Source organism: Cinclus cinclus, chromosome Z (assembly GCF_963662255.1).
Source record: "Cinclus cinclus chromosome Z, bCinCin1.1, whole genome shotgun sequence".
Lineage (NCBI taxonomy): Eukaryota > Metazoa > Chordata > Aves > Passeriformes > Cinclidae > Cinclus > Cinclus cinclus.
In genome coordinates this window covers 84,221,844-84,243,749 of record NC_085084.1, presented here as the reverse complement: position 1 = coordinate 84,243,749, position 21,906 = coordinate 84,221,844, and the positions used below count along the sequence as shown (strand labels likewise).

Here is a 21,906-nt window from a genome sequence, read left to right as displayed (position 1 = left end):
GTCATTACCTTAACAAGCAGAAGGTAGAGCTGCTGTCAAAGTTGAATGATATACATGAGTGAATACTGTAGATGAAATACTACTGCTTATAAAATATTTTTCCATTTTGAACAAATCTGTAAACTACACCTTTGTTTATAAGAAAATGCTTGAAATAGTCACTGTAATATTCAGCTGGGGATAAAAAAATTTGTGAAATAAACACTTTTGAAAAAACTGTGGCTCATGGTCAAAAATGGGAATGCAAAATTAACCCCTTTCAATATATACTTCCATCAAATAGAAACATTTCTAAGTAGTTTATAAACAGAAATTAGGAGAATCACTTATGACACAGGAAGATTTGGAAGTTATAACTTGATTTCAGAGGTGCTGAAATATTGGCAGCTAACTACAAACTCACAGAGTGTGGAATGTTATGGCCCTGAGAGCCATTGCAAATGAATGGAAAAAGGGGGGAAGGAAATGCCACGGCTTGCGCATAAAATGTGCATAAATCACTGAAACCCAAAATGGTTTGGGTTGGAAGGGACTTTGAGGCCCATCCAGTCCCACTCCTGCCGTGTGCAGGGACACCTTCCACTATCCCAGTCTGCTCCAAGCCCCATCCAGCCTGTCCTTGGACACTGCCAGGGATCCAGGGACAGCCCCAGCTGCTCTGGGCACCCTGTGCCAGGGCCTGCCCACCCTCCCAGCCAGCAATTCCCAATTCCCAATATCCCATCCATCCCTGCCCTCTGCCAGTGGAAGCCATTGCCCGTGTCCTGTCCCTGCATGCCTTGTCCCCAGTCCCTGTCCAGCTCTCCTGGAGCCCCTTCAGGCCCTGCCAGGGGCTCTGAGCTCTCCCTGGAGCCTTCTCTTGTGCAGCTGAGCACCCCCAGCTCTGCCAGGCTGGCTCCAGAGCAGAGGGGCTCCAGCCCTGGAGCATCTCCGTGCCCTCCTCTGGACTGGCTCCAGCAGCTCCACGTCCTTGTGCTGTTGGAGCCCAGGGCTGGAGGCAGCTCTGCAGGTGGGCTCTCACCTGAGCACAGGGACAGAGGGGCAGAATCACCTTCCTTGGCCTTAAATGAGACTTAGATCTGAGGGGAGTCAATGGCAAAGGGCAAAAATACAGCAAAACCCTAATCTCTTTTTAAAGAAAATGTTGCATGTTCATTGATTTATAGGTTTATTAAATAATTGGACTTAAGTAGGGCAAGTAGTTGAGAGATTATTTTAAATAAAAAACCAGATTCTTCACAGGATAACATTTATTTCTCCTAGAAAATTTAATGTGTCTCTGATGACATAGGGCAATTTTTATCTGTACACGAAATATTTTCACTGGCTTCCCTGTCTTCTGCCTGACAGCTGTGATAGTTCCACTGGAGCAATTATACGGATAAATCATACTTCAAGGTGCATTTCAACCATCACAGCTGTGGAGGGTGGGTTTTGTGGTGTAGCTTGGAGGCACAGATTCTTGGCTGTGAGGGTGGGCAGGCCCTGGCACAGGGTGCCCAGAGCAGTTGTGGCTGTCCCTGGATCCCTGGCAGTGTCCAAGGACAGGCTGGATGGGGCTGGGAGCAACCTGGGATAGGGGAAGGTGTCCCTGCACATGGCAATGGGGTGGAATGGGATAAGGTTTAATTTTGCTCCCAATCTAAGTTATTCTGGGATTCTAGGACATCTCTGTGTGTTTTTAACTATTTCATATTACCAGAGTAAATCATGGATCTGTCCTGCTGTTGGTTCTCACAGCATCCATGGCATTGTATGATGGGTGTCCCTTGCGGCCCACGGAGGGATCAGTTCTTCCCCCGAGTCACCAGTATATGATTGCAGGCTTTTTAAGCTCTCTTATCTCCTTGTTTTCCAGTGCTTGCTATGTTGGAAAATGAAAATATCCAAAGGATTGCTGGTGTCAAACCGATGGGCTGCAAGCAGCTCCTGCTCTTCTCCATCCTTGTCCAGGGAAGCCAAATCCTGGGATTAGGGGCAGCGCTGGGTCAGCCAGGGAATTGTGTACGAATTCAGTGCTGCGACCCTCCACAGCCCCCTCGAGGAGGTTTATCGATCTCAGCTGTACCAGGGGAGGCTCAGGCTGGACGCCAGGAGGAATTTCCTCATGGAAAGGGTGGTCAGGCACTGGGACTGCCCAGGGAGGTGTTGGAGTCCCCATCCCTGGAGCTGTTCCAGGAAGGCCTGGACGCGGCACTGAGTGTCCTGTGCTGGTGACACGGTGGGGATCGGGTGACAGGTTGGACTGGATGCTCTCGGAGGTCCTTTCCAACGGAAGCGATCCCATTATTACCAGTAATTAATTAACTGTAACGCTGTAATTGAGCCTCTCCCCTCAGCGATCCCCGCCCGCCCTCACTCCCCCTGCCGCCGATTCGCCAAAAAAAAAAAAAAAAAATCCAACCAAGCAGAAACAAAATTTTTAGGAAAATGTTTAAAATAAATTACACAAAAAACCGTAAAACTAGGCGTAGAAATTAACTTTGAGTAAACTGCCGGCCTTCGCCCCCAGCGTGTCGAATGTGCCGGGCGGGCGGGCGGGCGCGGCACTCGGCCGGGGCCATGGCGCTGCTGAGGGGTGAGGATCCCGTCCCAACGCGATCCCTGACTCCCTGAGGGGCTCCGGGGGCACCCTGAGGGAGGGCCGTCATGATTTGGACGCTGTAGGGGCTCCTGATGCGGGGCAGGTCGTGGGTCGTGGGAATTACAAAAGCAGAGCCCCCCGGGGGATTTCTGTGCCGCGGCCCCGGCCGTGCCTGCACGGCCAGGCAGCTGGAAGTGATTGGGAACTTCCAAAAAACACCGGGCAGTGTGGGGTCAGGGGGTGGGAATGGTCGTCATAGAGTGGGGTTCAGAGGGTGGGAGTGGGGTCGAGGGTGAGAGTGGGGTTCAGAGAGTGGGAATGGGGTAAGGGTTGAGAGTGGGGTTCAGAGAGTGGGAATGGGGTAAGGGGTGAGTGTGGGGTTCAGAGAATGGGAATGGGGTAAGGGGTGAGTGTGGGGTTCAGAGAATGGGAATGGGGTAAGGGGGTGAGAGTGGGGTTCAGAGAATGGGAATGGGGTAAGGGGTGAGTGTGGGGTTCAGAGAATGGGAATGGGGAAAGGGGTGAGAGTGGGGTTCAGAGAGTGGGAATGGGGTCAGGGGGTGAGAGTGGGGTTCAGAGAATGGGAATGGGGTAAGGGGTGAGTGTGGGGTTCAGAGAATGGGAATGGGGAAAGGGGTGAGAGTGGGGTTCAGAGAGTGGGAATGGGGTCAGGGGGTGAGAGTGGGGTTCAGAGAATGGGAATGGGATCAGGGGGTGAGAGTGGGGTTCAGAGAGTGGGAATGGGGTCAGGGGGTGAGAGTGGGGTTCAAAGAGTGGGAATGGGGTCAGGGGGTGAGAGTGGGGTTCAGAGAATGGGAATGGGGTCGGGGGTGAGAGTGGGGTTCAGAGAGTGGGAATGGGGAAAGGGGTGAGAGTGGGGTTCAGAGAGTGGGAATGGGATCAGGGAGTGAGTGTGGGGTTCAGAGAGCGGGAATGGGGTAAGGATTGAGAGTGGGGTTCAGAGAGTGGGAATGGGGTCAGGAGGTGAGTGTGGGGTTCAGAGAGTGGGAATGGGGTAAGGGGTGAGAGTGGGGTTCAGAGAATGGGAATGGGGTAAGGGGGTGAGAGTGGGGTTCAGAGAGTGGGAATGGGGTAAGGGGTGAGTGTGGGGTTCAGAGAATGGGAATGGGGAAAGGGGTGAGAGTGGGGTTCAGAGAGTGGGAATGGGGTAAGGATTGAGAGTGGGGTTCAGAGAGTGGGAATGGGGTAAGGGGGTGAGTGTGGGGTTCAGAGAGTGGGAATGGGGTAAGGGGTGAGTGTGGGGTTCAGAGAATGGGAATGGGGTAAGGGGGTGAGAGTGGGGTTCAGAGAGTGGGAATGGGGTCAGGGGGTGGGTGAGAGTGGGGTTCAGAGAGTGGGAATGGGGTAAGGGTTGAGAGTGGGGTTCAGAGAGTGGGAATAGGGAGCACAGGATGTGGAAATGAGGTGCAGAAGGTGGGAATGGGAAGCGCAGGGTGGGTGGGGAGGGGTGCAGAAGGTGAGGAAGGGGTTGTAGAGTGTCAGTCACAGCCTGTTTCCAGCACTGCTTTATGCAGTAATTCAGTGTTTGGCTCCGTGCATACAAACGCACAGCGATGGGTGTGTGTCTGTCATGGAACTGGGAATTTGAGTTGTGTATCTGGAACAATTTCTCCATGGAAAGGGATGTCCAGCCCTGGCACAGCTGCCTAGGGCAGTGGTGGAATCTCTACCTCTGGAGGGATTTAAATGCCATGTGGACGTGGCACTTGGGGACAGGGGTCACTGGTGGCCTGGGCAGAGCTGGGGAATGTTTGGACTCCATGGTCTTAGAGGTCTTTTACAACCCAGATGATTCTGTGATCCTCTGATTACGTGCAGTGACTGTAAGTGACACCTGACATGACAGTGACTGGCAGTTTGTCACATCCAGGCCCTGCAAAGAACTGATTTATGTTCTATGCTGTTTAAATTCTGTGACTCTTAAAAATGAGGTAAATACAGCTCTCAAAGCCTGCTCTTTTATGAAAACAAAATTTAAATTTATTGCAGTAGGGCTTTTTATCTATTTTGTCAGCTCTTTGCTACTTGACAGGCTGTACCTAAATAATAACATACATGTCAGTATGGTATGAGATTGCAGTGCTAAAGCTTGTGTGGTCAGCATTGTATTTATTTTGGTGGTTTTGCTGAGCTGGGTAAGATAGTGGGCACCTTGCCCTTAATTGTTTGATTTTAGTTTTCTGTGCCCACTGCAGGATTTTCTCTCATCTCAATCCACAGCACTTTTATATACTATTCTGGCTTCTTCACGTCCTGTTGGAAGTTATTGTTTTCTAGGCTTTCAAAATAGGGTCTGTTGAAGAATTATTTTCATACCAAGTGCATTTGAGATATGTTGAAGGATTAAATAGTGTTTCAGTTCCCTGTTTGGCAGCAAGTGGTTAACAAAAAGTTTAAAAGATATCTCAAATTTAGTGTTTTGTAAGGATTCTGAGTGATCTTGGCTTTCTGGTCCCAAAACTCTTCAGATCTCAATGCATTTGGTACTGTTCTGTTCTCATCCAATGTTTATTACCTTGGAAGATTGCAGAGACTCTGGAATCTTTCTGTGATAATGTAGGACAAAACTAATGGAAATTTAGGAAGAGTTGTCAAAGAACAGAGTCTTTTTTCACTCAGGACTTCAGCCACCCCTTGTTGCCTACCCTAAGGGAGTGTCTGTGTCCAGGTTAATTCAACAAAACATGGACTGTGCTGCTTCTCCTTCATCTTCTTCTCTTACTGGTTCGGTCCAGCCTTCTCTCTGAGTCTTGAGTTATTGTTTTACTGTGCAGCCAGAAGGTGAACTCAGGCACAGAACTGATCCAAGTGAAAATGAGGCCCTCATTATCTGCTGAGTCTGGGTTAGCGTTCAGCTGCCTCTGTTGTGTGACCTGCCCTGGTTTATTGGCCCCACGGTGCTGTTGGGAAGTGGGCAGCAGTGAGCAGCCTCCGTGAAAGAGAGAGAGCTGTTGTTGATGTGAAAGGAATGTTTGAGGGCAAAGTTTCATCCTCGGCCCTGGACTGTCCATGAGGTAATGCCACGGTGGTTGTGACTGAACAAGCAATGTGGATAACTGACAGCCTGGCCAAATGGGAGGAGAAAGAGTTCTTCTAGCTTGGTCAGGTCCCCAGGCTGGTCTGCAGAAAAGCTTTGTGATCAGTTAGAGTTGGCACAATTTGGAGGAGACAGGGAATCAGTCGATAGGAGGAGTGGTGAAGAATGTGAATATCAAGGCCTGTTTTGCTACAGGAAAGATATGCCAGGGAGGGAAGATTTAGACTGGGTATTGGGAAGAAATTATTTGCTATGAGGTGAGCCACTGGAACAGGTTTTCCAGGGAAGCCTTGGCTGCTCCTGGATCCCTGGCAGTATCCAAGGCCAGGCTGGACAGGGCTTGGAGCAGCCTGGGATAGTGGAAGGTGTCCCTTCCTGTGGCAGGGGTGGTACTGGATGATCCTTGAAGTCCCTTCCAACCCAAAACATTCTGTGATATGAGTCTGAGCATCCTCCCTGCACATTTTAGATCTCCACACTGCGTTCAAATCCTTGTCCAAGGAACTTTGACCTTCACCACTTTGGAATGTCCTTATCTTGCAGTCATGCAGCCTGGGGTGCGAATACATGTGAGATGGAGGAGCACCCTCTCTCTGACAAAAAAAAAAAAAGAAAAGCCAAGTAATATGGATCAGATGACCTGAAACCAGTGCTCATGAGCAGCCTAATGAGCAGGCATTTTCATTTGTCTGTGTTCATACATCTGCATATGTCCCTGCAGTGTTACCTAAAATAGCTGGGTGTTGGTGGGAGCTCTGGAAACGGGGCTTGTGAGCGATGTGGTTCAACTGGGGGAAAGTTCACATCCTGCCTCCCACTTGTTTTTCTGCACATGGGAGCAGAGAGCCAGTGTGACAGGGAGCAAGGAGATGTTTGCTTTGGTTCAGAGATGGCTTCTCCTGCCTGGAATTTGTATCAAGTGCTCCTGGCCCTTGCATTTGTGCTTTCAAGTGGTCTCCTGCCTAGTAAAAACAGGATTTTCTTCTCAGGAACCAGAAGATTCATGCTAAAGCAGTTTAGGTGGCATACATTTCTGGTGGGAGCATTAATTTTTTGATTAGGGAATGTTTTTCCTCTTAAGCTGAAGCACTCAAATTTGAAATGCATATAAAAAGTGTGTAGGTGGGGGGGGATTGTGCTTTATTTTTTGGTTGGGTGGTTTTTTTGGGTTTTTTTTTTGGTGGAAACTGTTTCCGCTTATCAAACCAAAAATCTGAAGATTTTTCTAGGATGAGGGAATGACCTCTGCTAAAAGCACTGCTCCTCATCTGATTTTTTCAAAGGTGTCTACTACAGGACTTCCTAGATGTTACTGGCATGCTTTTAGTGCACTACCACTAATGACTGATGTATGTGGCAGCCTACTCCAACTCCATATTTGTATCCAGCCTTACTTTGTTGTCAAACCTCACTGTGGAAGGGGGGGTATTTCCAGAATCTGCCCAGCTGTTCTTTCTGACCGTTAATTCTCCATGCCTTCCCTGTCTAAAGCACATTATTTATCTTGAGATTCCTGTATTCATGTTGCCTGTACTTGCAAATGTGAATTTAGGGTGTTAGCCACTGGAAGCTGGCTTGGTGCTCTCCTGTGTGTGAGGTGCTGTGCCTGTGGATAATTTCTGCCCCTGTTCCAGTGTGAAAGGATTAATTAGTGGTTTGTCTTCATTTTCTTCTGTCTTCACTCAGAGCCAGGATTAAAAAAAAAACAAGGGAGACAAATTTTCTTGTGTTTGGGCTTGGTTTATTAAATCTTATCTAAAGTACAGAGAGTTCTGCAACTCTTCTAGCTACCAGCTAAAAGAGAGCAAAATGGAGACAAATCTAGCTAATTACAAGGTCTTTTAAAGCCAAACAGTCCAATAAAGAACTAACACCTATATTATTTATATTTTTGACCCAATAACCAAACTCCTGTGACACGCAGTGCAGCATTAACTGTCCAAACAGAAACCACTGCCTGAAACCGTGAAGAAGGAAGGAGACAGAAAGAGACAACAGCCAAAACCTCCATCTTGTCCCATACCCATTACTGTATTCCAAAACCCTTCACCGTGTGAAATCACACACTTCTGTTCCAACTACACTCTACAGTGACTCTTAACTCCACCACTCAAATTTGGAATCCTTCTCCGAGGCCCCAGGTCAAAAGCGGCGTTCTCCAGGCGGTCAGCGGTGGGAAGCACAGAAACCTCAGAACTCCCAGGTTTGTGGGATCCAGCATTGTGTGTTTACCTGTGGGTCATTTCTCCCCCCCTCTCTCCCCCCCCACCTTTTCCAGGTGTGTTCATCGTGGCAGCCAAGCGCACTCCCTTCGGGACGTACGGGGGGTTGCTGAAGGATTTCTCGGCCACCGACCTGACGGAACACGCGGCTCGAGCCGCCCTGGCCGCGGGCAAGGTCCCTGCCGAGATCGTCGACAGCGTCGTCGTGGGCAACGTCATGCAGGTTGGTAGCCCGGAAAAAAATCTGCTGCTCTCTGGGGCTATTTCAGGCGCCCTCCGTGTGGTCCTGTAGGATAGCTGCATCTGGCTGGCAGCCAAAGGGGTGGAAGGGGTCGGTAGTGGCTGGCTAGTCTTAAGTGTGTCCTGCTTGTGTTTGAGGGATGTGTCCTGTGTGATTGGTGGTACTGTAGGGAACAAGGCGTAGCTTTCTTTTTTTAGTGCCAGTGGTAGCTTAAAGGGGGACGAGCTGACCTCCTAAAAGTATGTATCAATTAACTGGGTAGTTGCTAATCGCAGCTACGTTTCCCCTGTTTTAGTGGCTCGAGCTGTGTGACTCAGTGATCAGTGGTTTTTCACAGAGTTGCAGTCCCTTTCTGTGTCAAGTCTGTAAGTGATTTGAGTCCATTTCTCTTGTGTTTTCTATAGAATTGTTTTTGAGTGAGTGTGAGTTTCCTTTGATATGGAAGGATACATGCCTTGATTGGCAGAGACATTTGGACAACTGTGCCTTTTCCAAAGAGCTTCTGAGGAGGATGCTGTTGTATGCATTGTAGAACTGCACTTACCCACACATACCAGTGAGGATCTTTGTTTTAGGCAGGACAACAAAGAACATTCCAAGCTTTTTTTTCTTTTTTTGTATTCTGATTTCACCATTACTAGTAACGGTGGGGGATTTTATTTTGCACTGCATATTTCTGGGATGCAGAAGAAACAAGTACCTGGGAACTTGGACAATAAGCAGAGAAATTTTTGTACTTTAAATACTTTAAATTCAAATACTACAGGCAGTATTTCTTCTTTGGATTTTCAGCCAAAAGAGTAGCTTTAAATTATTCTGTCTCCTACAGCTACCATCTCAGCTTCTTTTATTCAGCTTTTCAATTTTGCAACAGCTGTTTATGGCCTAGGAAAGAATTGCTGCACTCAGATCTCTTGCAATGCTTTCAAATAAAAAATAACAATCTTCTGATAAAGTTTCTTTTAATTTTGAAAGTACATGTTATTTTTGTTTCTATCATACTTCCCCATACCAGTAGGGTTTTTTTTAAAATTCTGGTTTATTGGTATTGTTTGATTAAGTTTAATTAACAATGAATGTATGACTATTTTAAACTCCCCTTCTTCAGCAGAAGTGGCTTGCTTAATTTATGTTTTTTTTTTGAACTTGCATTGGTATTGTAGCAGTGTGCACAGAACTTTTGTCTTATAACACATTTTATCTTGGGGCATATTCTCCAAGAACACAGGTGTTCTCTCTGCTTTTGGGAGGCCTTCCCATGTTAATCTGAGCAATATGAATTTGCCTTAAAATAATTGCAGCTCTCCAGGCTGGATCTGCCTGCTGTGTGGGTGCTGTTTTGAAAATAAGGGTAAGGGAAAACATAAAGTTGATGACTTAGCACACACTTTCTTTAAAATGCATATTAAGACAGTGGCGCTTTCAGATCCTGTAGGATGGTGTCTTCTTGAGCTGAATCCAAGTGCTTCTGGTGCGTGGTAGGATTTCTGCTGAGCGTACACCGTCTTCTGTCCCCATTCTGACTTTCTATCAAGACTTCTTTTGCTTTCCAAATCAACGAGAAAGTGACCAAACTTCTTGCCTGTTGTGCCTGCAGAGCTCCTCAGATGCGATCTACATTGCAAGACACGTTGGTTTGCGTGTGGGAGTTCCCATCTCTGTCCCAGCCCTCACTGTCAACAGGCTCTGTGGCTCTGGCTTCCAGTCCATTGCCAATGGCTGTCAGGTACAAAGCTCTGTTTCTGTTGTAACTTTTGTCAGGCTGTTAACATGTAGAAACATGTCCTTTGTGTTCGGGGTGAGTCTTGACTCACGGATTTTTGGTAGAGGTTTTTGTTGTCCAGCACTGTTTTTTTGCAGGAGTTCAGCCACCACAATGCCACGTTGTGCCGTTGTTTTTTAAAATCCAGGTATTGTAGTGTTTTTTTAGTTTAATATGATTTAATATCAAAATATAAAATATAAGTTTAATATCACGCAACAAGTGTTAATTGGTGAAATGGAGCTCAGCTGTGCAATAGTTGCATCCCACAATCCTGTTGGTATGGACTGGAATTACTGGACTCCAGGAGTCTTTCATCTCTTGATCACTGTTTGAATTCTCAGTTGGCTAGCTGTGTAAGCAGCAACCTGTGCTTCTTATGTATGCCTTTGTTCAAAGATCCAAACCTCTCATGGGTAAAGTAGTTTATAGTGTCACTTCTTTTAAAATGGAAGAGAAAACTTCTCTTTGAGGAGTTTGCCAAAACCGCTGAGTCAGAGCACAGGATTTTTATTTCATTTGTTCATACATTGTGTTATGAATACTTGAACATGCAGTTGTTGGTTTTATGGGATTTTTTTTGGTTTTTCTTGGCTAAAGAATTATTTTAGGTCTGATCCTCTAGAAGAAAAATTGTAGAGTTAAAGTTATGTGTTTACAATAATTTCCACCTGACTGTTTTTCCTAATACTTTTTGCAAAGGCCATACACACGTTTGTCCGCACTGAAAAGATCTGCTGCAGAATGTGACCACTTTTATTGGAAGTATGGTGGCGAGGTCCTTTTCAAAGATGGTATTTCATCAATGCAGCCAGTGCTGTTCAAGTGCTCACAAAGTTTTTAGTAACTATAGAAAGCGTCTGTGCACTTGCTGTTACACACAAGTTATTAGCTAGAAATCTCAAGTATATATCAAGATCACAGAGTCATGGAACTGTTTGGATTGGAAGGCACATCAAAGGTCACCCAGTTCCACCCCCCTGCCATGGGCAGGGGCAGCTTCACTGTTCCAGGTTGCTCCAAGTCCTGTCCAGCCTTGGGCACTTCCAGGGATGGGGCAGCCACAGCTTTTGTGGGATAATTTAATTTTCTTTCATTCTAGTTCATAAATAACCTCAAAATCCAATTCAGTGAAGCATTTTAAGGAAGCACTATTTTTGAAGGCTCTGATGGTGCATTTAAAAATCGGGGCTTTTAGGTTTTGTGTGCGTTGCCATTGATGAATTGATGTGTTTTGACTACTTACTTTGGCAGGTACCTAACTATTGTCTTCAAAAATTATGCCCCATTTTTCTAGAATCGTAAGGTCTTACTTCAGACTTTGAAGTGTAATTTGTGTTCCTTTTGAGAAGAGTGGGAGCTCAAAACCACCAGCACAACCATTCATGGACCAAACCACACAAGCATGCAGATGCCTAATGCCTTTGTTCCTCTGCTCTGTCATGTGTGCACACCCATATTCTCTTCTTCCCTCATGGATACACTCATTCTTTGCTGAAAGGAAGCAAAAGGGGCATGGTATGAGGGAGGCAGACCCCATCCTTAACAGAAGGGTAAACCCTTCATCAGTATACACACATGACTAAGTTTGGATTCATTCTAATTTTGCTGCCTTGTAGGTGACAACCTTTTCTTTTAAAACAGTTGTTTTCTTACTCAAACAGCAAGCTGAATCCTAAATGTGTTTTGTTTTTCTGTGTTACAGGAAATTTGCCTGAATGAGTCAGAAGTTGTTCTGTGTGGTGGAGCTGAAAGCATGAGCCAGGCTCCTTACGCAGTCCGAAAGGTTCGGTTTGGAACCAGACTAGGAGCTGAGCTCAAGGTACTGTTTTTGATCTCTGAGCAATGTGTTGCTTAGTATCAGGGTTGTAGGCACTAAATCATTGCAATCCTTTCCCCCAAAAATGAAATTATTGTAGGTTAGATCCAGATTTAGTAGTTTAACACATTTATCTAGTATTCAGACAGTATCAAAGCAGTAGGTTCAGGCTGCTTTGTGAAGTGTGCCAGTTTTCCAGCTTTTTCAAAACCATTCTTAGGTTCCTGTTCCATGTTAAACATACCAATAAACTCTTAGACACAAAATTTAGTTTACTTGGTGCTTCCTGTGCAAGTACTATGTACAAAATGTCCGTGAAGTAGAGGCACACACAGTTTAGCAAAGCTAGTAATGCTGGCAGTAGGTAGATAGTAGACTGGTAAAGAGCACATATACCTCCAAGCTGTGAGCATCTCTCAGTTTCAAGGTGGAATGTTGAAGCTATATCCATGGACAAATAAGTTATCTTTACATTTTCTTCTGAAAATAATTCCTAAGTGAATGCTGTAGGAAATTTGTGGCAGGATAAATTGATAACTTGCCACCACTTACTCAGTGGGTCATAACTGACATCAAAATGCAAAATTAGGATATTTCACCCCTTTGGGTTTTTTCCCCGCACTGAATTTCCATTGTGAAGATGGTGAATATGATGTGTGCTTGGTTCTGTTCTTGTGTGGCACTGGTCCTACAGACAGCACCTTCACAAAGTTGCTGATACACAAAGTAGGTGCAACTGGCTTCTTACCATAAAGATAAACTGAACTGCACAGTGACAGGTGAAGGAATGTTTGTCTTGCAGAACTACTGCTGACAGAGATAGCAAAACCCATCTGAACTGACTGGGCTTGCCTTTGTCAGGTTGAGTGAAGGTAGACTTGGGTCTCCCCTGAGATGTTATACCCACGGAAATCTTTGACTTTGCTGAGGGGATTTTACCTGACAGTAGAGGAAGAGCTAAAGAATCAGTAGGTTGTTGTGCCTTCTCACAGTGCCTTGCATCTTGGAAACCAGACAAGTGTGTTTGCTCACAGGGCTCTAGTAAATAATTCCTAATTCATAATTCAATAATTCAATAGAAGTGAAATAGGCTGAAATACTAAAAATCTTTTTTTAAAACTTTCCCCAAGCCTTCTGGGGCCACGTTTGAATGGAAAGAATTGCACTAGAGCGCATGGAGATTAACTAGAATTCCACACGAGAACTTGCACACTGTTTTTCAGTGTGTTCATTCTAATAAATCCATAAATTATCTGTAGGTAACCTGAATTGATTTTACAAAGAACCATTATTTTCCAGGAGACTGCTGAACACTTAGAAACTGTCAGTAATAAACAGACTATTGCTGTGCTTCCTAATTTTCTTCTTCTGATGCTCCATGCAGCTGGAAGACACATTGTGGGAAGCCCTAACAGATACACATGTTAAAATACCCATGGCAGTGACAGCTGAAAACTTGGCTGCAAAATACAGCATCTCCCGAGAGGACTGTGACCGGTATGCACTCAAAACGCAGCAGAGGTGCAAAGCTGGTGAGTAAATTGAGGAGGGAAGTGTTTATGTGACACTAGTTTCAAGTCTAGTCAGCTTTTCGCATTGATTCAAAATGTTCTCGGGGTTTTTTTCAAGCTCTTGGTGTCATTTGTCCTTCTGTTTGCGTGCTGTAAATTGTGATTTTGTTGGCCCCTTGGTACATATAACGCACTCTTGTGGGGGGTTGACTTTGAAAGTATTCTGAATTAGGTGTTGCACCCCTCAGAAAATTTAGTTGGGAGCTCCTTTCCACTGCCTTCCTGTGCCTTCCTCAGGGACATTCCATAGCTGTTGAGGCAGCAAACATCATTGGCCAGTCATGGGTCAGGTCCTGACATGAATCCAGCAGGATTCGTGTTGATGAATGTCATTTGTTGGTGCCCCTCTGGTGGGATGCAGCATTCTCCCAGGCATGCATGACTGCACTCCTTTCTTTCCTCTGCAGTCTTCCACAGTCACCCACTTGCTTCTTGTGTGCCAGCATGTGCTGTAATTCATCTAAATCTTCCTTTCTTTTGCAAATTGAATGTTGTTCTTGAATGCTTGAACAGTCAGAGCACATGGAATCTGAAGAGGGGATATTTGTTTAGGAGCTGTGTTTTAAACTGTTCTCTGGGTGGTTTACGTGCCCAAAACCATAATTCAGAGGCATTCAGCTCTGGGGCCTCCAACAGCACAAGGACGTGGAGCTGCTGGAGCCAGTCCAGAGGAGGGCACGGAGATGCTCCAGGGCTGGAGCCCCTCTGCTCTGGAGCCAGCCTGGCAGAGCTGGGGGTGCTCAGCTGCACAAGAGAAGGCTCCAGGGAGAGCTCAGAGCCCCTGGCAGGGCCTGAAGGGGCTCCAGGAGAGCTGGACAGGGACTGGGGACAAGGCATGCAGGGACAGGACACGGGCAATGGCTTCCACTGGCAGAGGGCAGGGATGGATGGGATATTGGGAATTGGGAATTGCTGGCTGGGAGGGTGGGCAGGCCCTGGCACAGGGTGCCCAGAGCAGCTGGGGCTGTCCCTGGATCCCTGGCAGTGTCCAAGGACAGGCTGGACACTGGGGCTGGGAGCATCCTGGGATAGTGGGGGATGTCCCCCTCCATGCCAGGGGGTGGAAGTGGATGGGCTTTAAAGTCCCTTCCAACCCAAACTATCCCAGATTTCTGTGATTCAGTCACTGTGAAGTTTAGGCCAATAACCAGTAGAATGTGCAGTGGCCATCTTGGGACTCAACATGCATTGTAGGGCAAAGGTGAACATAAGAAGGAAATATCTAAACATGGTCTTAGATTCTAATGATGGTGCATTTTAACAGCTGCACTCTTGAAGGAAAATTCTGTATTTTTTCCAATGGATGTAGAAGAGCTTTTTATAAATTTTCTTCATTGTTTAGTGCCTTTCTTGCTTGTTCTTGTTACCTAACTCCTGCCATTCCTGGAGCCTTTGCTAGAAACTATGCTTCTTGTTTTTTAGGATTTTACCTTGCTGTTTTTATTTCTGCCTGTAGGACCAGATCGTCTTATCCCAGAGTAAAGAGAGAGTCCTGTGTGTAATCAGGAAAGAAAAAGGTTTTGAGGAAGTTATTGAGAAGCCCAGAGGTAGCTAAACAACATCAGATCTGACAATTTCAGTGTCTTGGTTTTAAATATCTGTCTCATGTTATATTAGGCAATATGGCCAGATGCTTTTTTGGGCACCTTGAATTGTAATAGGTTGTTTAGGCAGCTGAATCCCATTCTGAGATCCTGGCTTGACAGTGGGAGCCTTTGGAGGAGCACCTTGAACAGGATTTTGATTGATATACAGTATCTCATCAACAGAAACAATGTGGCTCAAAAGGATTTTTGCATCTTCCTCTCTGAGTGAGAGTCACTTCTCAGCCATCTGAGGAGTTACAGAGCTGTAAAATAAAGCAGCAGTAGAGGAGAATATGTACTAAAAATGAACCTACTGGTTTACGCAAGAAAACCAAACCAAAAAGAGTTCAATTGTTGAAACCTGAAATAAAGTTTCAGTATTTGAGACTTTATTTGGAGAAGTTTGAGAGTGTACTTGTATACTTTTTCCCCAAAAACTTAAAATACCAAAGAAGACCAAAACCCCCAACAATATATAAGCAAAATAAAGCATAAGTATTACTGTCCCTGAACTTTTGGTTCGAGTAGAACAGAAGCTGTGTGCACATGAAAATATGATTGTTGGTGATGATGGGCAGTCATCTTGATGTTCTTATCTAGCCCTTTTATTTTCCTTTTTGTGGTTGCAGCTAATGATGCTGGCTACTTTAGTGCTGAGATGGCACCAATTGAAGTGAAGACAAGAAAGGGTAAAGAAAGCATGCAAAAGGACGAGCACCCCAAACCCCAGACCACTATGGAACAGCTGACAAAACTGCCATGTGTCTTTAAAAAGGATGGAACAGTCACAGCTGGGAATGCTTCAGTGAGTACATCAGACCCTTGGGTTGGGCACGTGTCCCCTCTGTGGTTCTCCAAATTTATTGCCACTGTTTTTATCTCTCACCGAGTTGGCTCTCAGTGGTGTCTCCTGATGAAAATGACTTCTAATTCTGCAGCTGAATGCCCCAGCTGACTCTTCCCACCCTGAGGTGCCAGGGGATCCTTCAGCCAGCTCCCAAGTCCTAAAATTTGATTCTGTGGATTGCTACTGATCTTGCAGTGAGGCACTGGCATTTTTTCACCAGCCTTGAATTGTTCAGTTGATGGCTGCAGTGGTTGTGTAGTGACTCTGCTTTCTTTGGGGGGCATTGGTTATTGAACTTACTTGCTTCAAACCTGCATTTTGTTAATGGGCTTACTGCTGCTGCTCATCTCTGTACCACAGCTACTGTCCTCTCTTCCCCCAGACCACATTTTGGTCTTACCCAGAATATACTCATTGCTTAGCAGCATGTCATTATGGACTGTTCCTCTCACAGTCATTACCTTAATTAATTGATTAAAGTTCTCTGGGCCAGATGGAGTGGTGTAATCATAGAGTCTGAATTCATGCCTAAAAGAGATCATAGCCACAGTAAGTGTGGGTGTCTGCAAAGTATCTTTTATAATTAATAGCACATACATTATCCATTATTAGTAGTGTTCTTGCAAGTCAGCAGAATCATATTTCCAGTGCAGGGAGGACTTATTTTTATCTTCTAGTACATTGGAATTAATTAAACATTTATCCATATTTAACCTTCTTTCCCCATCCTCAGAATGGTGAAAGATTGTTTTTTGTTGTTTTGAATAAGCATTGTTAAATGTTAAATATAGTGCCTTAGACTCAAGCCCCTTTTGGGCGTTTAGTTTACAGAGTGTGAGGATTTTTTTGTTTCTTTGTGTTTTCTCACTAAGAATGCTTCTTTCTTACTGCAAGGGTGTATGTGATGGAGCTGGTGCAGTCATCCTTGCCAGTGAATCAGCACTTAAAAAGCACAGTCTTACTCCTCTGGCAAGAGTAGTAGCTTATCACTCAGCTGGCTGTGACCCTTCCATCATGGGCATTGGTAAGTTACAGTAAAGCACATAATTTTATAGCATCAAGCAGCCTTAAAGTGTTGTTGTTGTTGTCATGGGCTTTCTAAAGGAAAGGAAAGGATGCTCCACACTGCTGAGGCTGGTGGCTCTGGAGGTATTTGTGTGTGTGTCCTGCTGTCTATCCTGCTGTGTCATTCCATCCCTGTTGTGCAGAGGGATGGATTTGCTCCTCAGTTTGGCTGGAAGTGTCTGACCCCCAGTAATAGCACGAGCATAGTCCCTCCAAGCTCTTCTTTCCTCCCCTTTTTTACTGTCTCTTTTAGTCAAGAAAACAAACACTCAGACGTTTTTTTAAAAAATAATCTTCTCCTAAAATTCACTTTAGTTTCCTGTAAGCTCTAAATCCCATAGTAAAATTTGTAACTAAGAGTTGCCTGCCTCACCTCTTGCTGATGGAGTTGTGGCTATGTGAACACCTTTCAGCAGTTACTCGGAGGCTCAAGCTGCTTGGATCCCAGGATATTTCATCCTGGATCCCAGGATATTACCATCTGTTTGGGTATTACTTGGCAAACCAGATCCTTTTGTGGTTGCTTTAGTCCCATATTTTCAGTTACCTCATCAAGTATCTCTTAGTGCAAACAATCCCTCAAAGCCAATCCAGACACCACAGGACTTTTCCCTTCACTTTAGTTTGCAGACAGCATTGTATCCCAGCATTGCTTTTCCTCTCTTGTCATTCTGTTCAGAGGAGCTGCTGTTGGCTGGTTCTGTGTGTCAGTAGAAATGCAAATGAGGCATTGTCTGATTTGTTTTCCTGGTCAGACTGTCTGACTGACACAGCCTTCAAAGCAAACGTGGAGGGAGGGGGGTTTTTTTGCTGGACTTCGTGCTGGCATTGTGCTTCCTAAACCAGCCCATTCTCTCTAGGCCAGACAACTCTTCCAGCTTGTTTAAAAACTTCATAAATCATATGGAGGATCATTAAATATCCCAACTCCCTCACACCACAGCTTGTCCCCAGCAGCTCAAAGAGACCAGATGAGATTCATCGACATGAGCAGCAGATCTGACAAACAGGATCTCAGTCTGAGGCACTGTCCTTTCACATACTGATAGCCAGTCCTGTCTCACAGTGTTCAGTGAGAAGATTAATTTTAAAAAAGATAGAGGGGAAAAAGTTTACTTGGCTGTCATTAGGGGTCTTTGTATTGTCCACATGAGACCCTCCCATTACTCTCAGGCGTAACAGGCATACTAAAATCCTTCCCTAATGAGATGCACTTAAGAGTCTAGTGTTAAGCTGCCTGGGTCTCCCTGATACTCCATTGAGCTCTGGACTGGGCACTTTCTTCTTTTAATTTTTCTGTCTCTTTGGTAATTTGCTTATGTTTTTATTCTTTGAGCTATGTGATTTCAACACCGTTTTTGGTGGTGTCATAGCATTTAGGGTTGCTGGTGTTTTAGAATTAAATGATCAGCCACCACATAACATCTCAGTATGTTTCTTCTACAAGCACGTGGCTGATTAGCCCTTCCAAGTTCTCTTTGCTTCCTTAGGTATCTGAGTTTGGGATTAATTTCCCATAGTAGATTATATTAGGTTATATAAATCAGCTTTCTTCCAGAGAACAGTATTGTTGCCAAACTCTTAATAGTCTGAAAACCAAAATCTTACTTTCTTCAGTTGTCCAAGACCTGGGTCTGAGGCAGCACTTAATTGTTTGGAATAAGCTAATTAAATTGTTTGAAATAAACTAATTAAATGTTTGACATTTTGCTAAAAGATTTTCGGTTATATTAAGAACACCAAAACAACAATATCCATAACTAAGCACATGACAAGCAAACTCTAGAGCAGCCTGTATTTTTCCTTTATTGTTTACCTGGAGGCTGCAAGTTGTGAGAAAGGAATAAATGGAACCAAGAGTACTGGGAAGGAGAATGCCTCACAGCCATTGTGAAGTTGTTTTATTTGCCTGGGGACTGTCACTTCTCTTGACTCGAAAGCTCTGTGTGCAGCAGTAGTGACACTCTTAGCTTTCCCTGGCTGTATGTTGGCAAGGAGACAAAGTGGTTTTGAGATTTAGGAGTTCTCTTACCACCTAATAAAGCAGGTGAATGACATATCCAGAATTCATTGGCTGCACAGAGGCTCATAGGAGGGATTCTCATGAGGTTTTATGAATTTTTCCTATGTAAAACAAGTTTCTAGTACTTTACTTAGTAATTTCTTAATTTAACTAACTGCATACAATTTCTGAACAGGCCCTGTACCTGCAATTACAGAAGTTTTGAAGAAGGCAGGACTGACCCTGAAGGATATGGATTTGGTGGAGGTGAGATGTTTTCACAGGAGCAGTGATTTTACCCCTGATCTTTTTAGCAGAAAGATTCCACTCATGCCATGTAGGTGTTTTGGCCTGTCATGAGCCTGCCTGACCTCTGTCCATCCAGTTTCTGCTGCACAGTCACTACGAAAATCCCAGGCATGTGGAAACTGGAAATGGTGTGATCTCATTCCATGGAACAAAAATATCCTCATGTGACATGATGTTTTACTCAATTGGCTGGACTGCTCATGTTTTTAATAAGTCCTACATGTGAACAAGGCCTTTTTCTGACAGAGCAGCAGGCTCTTCATGGACCCACTGCCTCAGAACATATTGTACCTTTTTTTATAAATACATCTCATACTTGCTTAGTATTTGAATTTAGTTGGGTTGGATTGACAGATGGGTTTTGGCTGAGAATGCTGTTACAAACACGGCGTTCAATGTTTTTCTCAAAAGCGCCTGGAGGACCAGTTTACCTCATTTAATCTTGTTTGCACACATACTGCTGAAAGCTGGTGTAAAAGTTTTGTCCTTTCTCTTTAGGTAAATGAAGCATTTGCACCTCAGTACCTGGCTGTGGAAAAAGTGTTGGGCCTTGACCCTGAGAAAACCAACGTCAACGGAGGTGCCATCGCCATCGGCCACCCTTTGGGGGCCTCGGGGTCACGGATAACAGCTCACCTGGTGCATGAATTAAGGTATGCACACAGACAGGAGCTGCTCAGGATGGCACAGTGCTGGTGGAGTTATACCTGCAGGCATTTTGAGCACAGATACCATGTGGCTAAACTCTTCCAGTCAGCCAGCTTGAAACTCTCCTCACTGGAACGCACCCGCTTTCTGTACGAATTTGCCACCTCTGTGCTGCAGTGCAGGTCCTGCACTTGCCTCACATTCCACCCTGTTGTCACGACAGCGTTCTTTAGTTCACCTAGATCTGCTCCAAGACCACAGGAGTCAGTGGGAAGGATTCCTTTTTTGGAAATGGCCTTTGAGCAAAGTCTGTTCTCTTCTTAACATGGTGTATTTCATAGAGTCATAGAGTCCCAGAAAGGGGTGGGTTGGAAGGGATCTCTAAACACCATCTCATTCCATCTCCTGCCATGAGCAGGAATACCTTCCACTATCCCATGTTGCTTCATCATGGCTGGCCTTAGACACTGCCAGGGATGGAAGAACCATAGCTGCTCTGGACACCCTGTGGCAGGGCCTCACCATCTTCATAGCCAGGAATTCCTTCCCAGTATTCCATCTAACCCTGTCCTCTGGCAGTGGAAGCCACTCCTCCTTGCCCTGTCCTGCCATGACCTTGTACAAAGTCCCTTTCCAGCCCCATTTAGCTACTGGAAGGGGTTGCTTTAAAAGACTTTGTTGTCACCTTCTCTCTCCTTTAGTCCATTTTCAGAAATTCTGGCTCTTTTGGTTTGTTTGATATGCTTAGTACCATTTTAATCTGAATTTTTCCCCCTCAGGGTAAGAGATCACCGTGTCTCTTTGCTTGTACTTGCAACACTGCCTTAGTGCTCAGCCATGAAACTTCAGATGCTTTGCATCTTGCAGAAAACTGTTTTGTGGTGTGTGGCTGTAGGAAACCTAGCATTTGAAAACTACCTCAGCAGTGTTCAGGTAGTTTAAAAACTACTCTAGAAAGGTTCAGGTGGCGTCTAATGGAAGTTCCTGCCTGTGGCAGGGGGTGGTGCCAGGTGATACCTAAAGTTATTGTTCAGAAATATTTCAACATCAAGTTGAGACTTCATGATACTTTACTAGAAAAATAACAGCTTGTACATTCTAAAATGTCATCTTAGTGACACCCACTTGATAGCTGGTTTCCTCTCATAAAACCAGGACAGGAGCTGCTGTGGTTTCCTGCAGGTAACTGATCTTCCCTGTTGCTGTTCCTGAGCAGGCGCCGTGGTGGGAAGTATGCAGTCGGGTCGGCGTGCATCGGCGGAGGGCAAGGCATTGCTGTGCTCATTGAGAACACAGCCTGATGGATCCTGGGCACTGCAGCCTGGCCTGAACTGCTGATTCCCTGAGAAAGCTGCCTCCTCTCACAACACAGCATCACTGTGTGCCTTTCCTGCAAGGTAAAGGGACAACTGAGAAGTCGGGATTCTGAACAAAAAAGATTCATTGATGGCTTTCTAACTAAAGGAAGTGCAGCTGTCAATGTAATTTCACACTGATGAAGTATTTTCTAAAAGCCTGTTTTCAATCAATGTATTTCTGTAGGCAAAATTATTTTCATTTCCTGAGGAAATTGCCTGTCAAACTTTCACCCAACCTGCCTTAAAATAGCGGTCAGTGCAGTTTTTTAAGCAAGTGTTTCTTAAACTTATTTCGGCTACTGACACTGTCTGGCACATGTGCCTTTTTTATTCTCAGGAAATGTGAAAATGCAATCAGAGACTTTCTGAAGTATATATTGATTGTAGATTGATGGCTATTAACCTGTACCCTGCTGTTCTGCAAGGGAAAAGAATAGAAGGTGGAATTTTCATTGTGCCTCCCAAAAGAGTAATAAATATAACACAAAAAGAAAAAGGGCTTGGTGTTCTGTTTGTTAGTTTATTTTAGAAGTAAATCACTGTGAAAACTGTTACTTTTGGGAAATCAGTGTTGGGATTTTGAGAGAGTGTTTTTCCTGATTGAGGAATATCTGGTGTTTATTAGGTAGTTTCTAGAGAACTCCAGCAAATCTGCCAGCCCTCCAAGAAGGGGTGTGGCTGCATCTGGCCCCTTGTCACATGGTACCTACATGCATTCAGAATCTCAAACTTCCTCTGATATTACACCCGTATTTCTTGGATCTGTTGGTGTGGGGCTGTTCTTTGGGAGGTACAGCTCTGAGGAAGCTGCCTGGCCTCAGAGGCAGTGGAGTT

General features: G+C 45.0%; 1 protein-coding gene across 1 annotated transcript; it reads left to right on the top strand.

The window, feature by feature from the left end:
* The first annotated feature begins 2,544 nt into the window (after positions 1–2,544).
* ACAA2 (acetyl-CoA acyltransferase 2) lies at positions 2,545–21,476 on the top strand. Its single transcript, XM_062513164.1, has 10 exons — positions 2,545–2,578; positions 7,921–8,087; positions 9,703–9,831; positions 11,573–11,689; positions 13,071–13,218; positions 15,473–15,648; positions 16,585–16,714; positions 18,954–19,024; positions 19,565–19,719; positions 20,931–21,476. The coding sequence occupies exons 1-10, from the start codon at positions 2,563–2,565 to the stop codon at positions 21,013–21,015; spliced, it is 1,194 nt and encodes a 397-aa protein (XP_062369148.1). The 5' UTR covers positions 2,545–2,562; the 3' UTR covers positions 21,016–21,476.
* Positions 21,477–21,906: the final 430 nt, after the last annotated feature.